This window comes from Perkinsus marinus (genome assembly GCF_000006405.1).
Source record: "Perkinsus marinus ATCC 50983 genomic scaffold scf_1104296972102, whole genome shotgun sequence".
Classification (NCBI taxonomy): Eukaryota; Perkinsozoa; order Perkinsida; family Perkinsidae; genus Perkinsus; species Perkinsus marinus.
Genome location: NW_003201866.1, coordinates 37,348 through 40,914, shown reverse-complemented (window position 1 = coordinate 40,914; position 3,567 = coordinate 37,348). Strand labels below are relative to the sequence as shown.

Genomic DNA, 3,567 nt, shown 5'->3' with positions numbered 1-3,567 from the left:
CTGGCTCATTTCATTTCCTTCCTGGCGCCCGTTACAACAACCCTCCGATTAGACGGGATTCCGGGCAATAAATTTTCTTTGCTCGTCCGCTGTCATCAGAAGTCAATTACAATTTCCCCATAGCACTTCGCGTATCCCACTGATCTGCGCAGCATTTTGGTCAACGAAGTGTTCAATCTCACCATCCTCCCAACCGCCGTTGGCCGGTTCACACCCAAGAACGGATGAAGGCTCAGTTGAGTCGGCCCCTAATGCTGCAGCCCTCTCGAACGACTGAAATACTCGACGCAGTTGAGGCTGTCGGTACACGTTAGAAAAGCTTCTTCCCCTTCGACTTGCCTTCCACATGAACAATAGACAACCTATTCCTTAGAGGAAACAAGTTAGTCTAAATTGATCTCGTGTTGTGTCAATTTGAACTTTTGAATCCGAGTCCAATAATTTCATACACGACTTTCAACTCCTTTCGAGCGGTCAAAAGGGCGAACTATAAAACACTACTATCACCCAACGACAAGTAGGTAGTAGGCAGATATCTCCCCGTAACCTCTTAAAAGTGATAATTAACGCGCATTTTATCTAACGATATTCCTAATCATCATTTCTGATAATTCCTCCCAAAATCGCTATGTCAAGATCTAAGATGACCAATATCAGGCTTCGTAACATACGCAAGCATTTAAATGCAATTCACAGAGACAATCCCAAAAGCTGACATCACAACAACCTCCGTAAATAACATAAACATCAAAGATGACAGTACAGCCTCTTAACACTATTATAAAGTTAATCACGCGACCACACTGAAGACATACTCGGTCTTCGAGTAGTATTTCTCTCCGGGCCTAAGAAGAGTTGAAGGGAAGTCAGCACGGTTTGGCGAGTTGGGATAATGCTGAGACTCAAGGGCAATAGCATTGTTCTTCTTGGTCAAGAAATTGCCAGTGTATGCTTGAACACCAGGTTGGGTAGTGCTGATGTCCACACGGCGACCAGAGGCTGCGCAATATAGACTGCCCAACTTCCTCAACTCGCCGGGCTTGCCAGAGAGAACATAGTTGTGATCAAGACCGTTCATTGCAGTCAACTGTTCATCGGTTTGGGAGAGAGCATCACCAATAAGTTTCGGAGTTAAGAAATCAAAAGGAGTACCTGAGAGAGCGACAATAGCACACAGTAACCGACGAAGTTGCCAACACTCGCATGCACAGTTCAGAATCGTATACGACTCGTATTATACAAGTGTGTAAATCAACCTAATTCCGAGATTTTCCCGACCAACAAGAAAATACGCTGAGAGATATGGGTAAACTAACCAACATGAACAGAATGAAATCATATAATTATGAACGAGTAAGCGTTTGAACAGCAAGGAGAAACCGGCTTACCTTTGACATCAGCTGGGGGGCCCTCAATGGGGATGCCGCCGTTCTCAACCTTCACGAACTTCTCAGCGTTAGGCAAACACAACTCGTGCTTGCATATAGTCTGCGAATGGTCGTTGTCCAAGTTGAAGTAGGTGTGGTGATTGAGATTGACGACGGTGGGAGCGTCAGTGGTGGCATAATACTCCATGGTGAACTTGTTGCCAGTGATGGTGAAAACGACAGTAACATCCAAGTTGCCAGGGAAACCTTGGTCGCCGTCCTCAGATCGAACCGTAAAGGTTGCAGACGCAGACTTTTCTGAATGCAAGGCAAAGAAAAGATTATACTAATGGATATATTGCTATCGAGTATATCGTACATAAACATGCATTCACTACTCATCACCAATTATGATTTATGAATACAAACATGACAACTAATAACGACCTAATATTATATTAGAATATACTCCAACGTACATTCTAAGAACACAAAACCAAGAAAATCCAAGAGAGCTCACCATCGCGGTAGGAATCCGTATGTTTCCAAATTTTCTTGTTGAAACCATCGGTGCCACCATGAAGGCAATGAGGACCGTTATTGGTGGTCAACTGATACTCCTTACCATCGATCGTCATACGACCATTGGCAATTCTATTAGCATATCTGAAAAATGTGTTACAAATTCCCCCAACTGTTTCTGATGCGCTCACCTGCCTGCTACACAACATAGGTAAAAGGTGTCATCAACATACTTGGACAATTCGTGACCGTAGTTGAGGTTGACTGCAGAGAACTTGCCGTTACGATCAGCACTCTCGAGGCTGAGGAGGTAGAGACCGTACTCGGCAATAGTGACTCTAATCTTGTCGTTGGAGAGAGTAACGGTCTGACTATTCTTGAGGTCAGCAACAAAATTGCAATCGACAGAGTAAGAATTCATGATGGAAAAACTAACAAAATTGCGACTATCATTAGCGAGTATTACAATAAAATAACATTACAGTGCAACCAAAAGTCTAGCTACATGCCACAGCGTCGTTAACGCTAGATGGAAATCTTAGCGGGGAAAATCATGGCCGTTACCCGACAAGTCAAATACGGCCTTCGCGGAAACAGTAGAACTCTCAGAATGATGGTGTTGGCCTCTACAGTATTGGTAACAAAATGTGTCTACTGGTACTCGGGATACTTCATAGTTTCAACCTGATGAAGGACCATCGAAAATTTCAGCTCAGCTCTACTTAAAACGTTTGTGTTGTGGGGCGTGCGCGAACGTGATTGAAGTGTCGTAAACCCATCACGCTTTCGATAAGCGAAATGAAGTTGGTCCGACTATTTTTATGGGTTGAGCGTTTGGTCAAGTACGTGACTGTCGACACAGGAATGGGGTCCCACTCAAGACTGCATACATGATGACTAAGCTTTCGGCACGAAGAAGCGGAACTTGGGTTGTTTGTAACGGTCGCGAATTCAATTCACAATACGATCTTTTTTCTGAGTATTTCCTGTTAACTACAGCCATGGCGCACAACAGTCGTGGTCAATATACGATGAAGAAAGGTGACCACAGTATCTTTATATTCTGGAGGATACCTGAACCACACATACCTTGGGAGTACAACTAATGTAGACGCAGAAAAATAACAAGCGAATGAACGCGCCGGGAATGCGCGAAGTGATAGTATATACTCCGCTCGCTTCCCTCAGCATCTGCGATTCGGAACTTCAACATCACTGCGCAACCGCAAGTTGAGTTGCTGAGCTGTGCCGCGCTGCAGTTCGACACAATTTTCTGTCTCCTCACTTGTCGCAAGCTGCGTCTGCGTGCAAGCACAGACGTTGTTAAAGAATCTATCACGAGGGTATCAACTGGAGCTCAGAAGGTTCAAGATTTCTCGCTGAAAGGCTTCGATTCCTCACACCCTTGTCGAATAACGATTTTTGCTCTAATGAGGCGCGCTTTGGACGTTGTCCTGTTATCAACGGCTATAGCGTAAAAGACATCATCATCATCATGGTTATAACCTATGCCGACCACTTCAGATTTTCTCCTGTTTCTACCATGTCGGCAGTCAGTCAACAAGCTTGTAGTCGTTCTCCGCAGAGGCCGTCAGCGGCAGCTGCAGTGGCGTCCCGTTCGTCGCCACTACCGGTGATCTATCTGAGTCAAGCAAGTATGTCCCTTTGTCGCTAGGAC

The 3,567-nt window shown here is 44.9% G+C and overlaps 1 protein-coding gene across 1 annotated transcript; it reads right to left on the bottom strand.

The window, feature by feature from the left end:
* Positions 1-790: 790 nt before the first annotated feature.
* Positions 791-2,310, bottom strand: Pmar_PMAR002524 (Aldose 1-epimerase, putative; the record flags this gene model as incomplete). The annotated part of the gene is made up of 4 exons (XM_002766664.1): positions 791-1,152; positions 1,389-1,685; positions 1,888-2,033; positions 2,081-2,310. 4 exons carry the CDS (start codon positions 2,308-2,310, stop codon positions 791-793), a joined length of 1,035 nt encoding a protein of 344 aa, XP_002766710.1.
* Between the last annotated feature and the right edge of the window lie 1,257 nt (positions 2,311-3,567).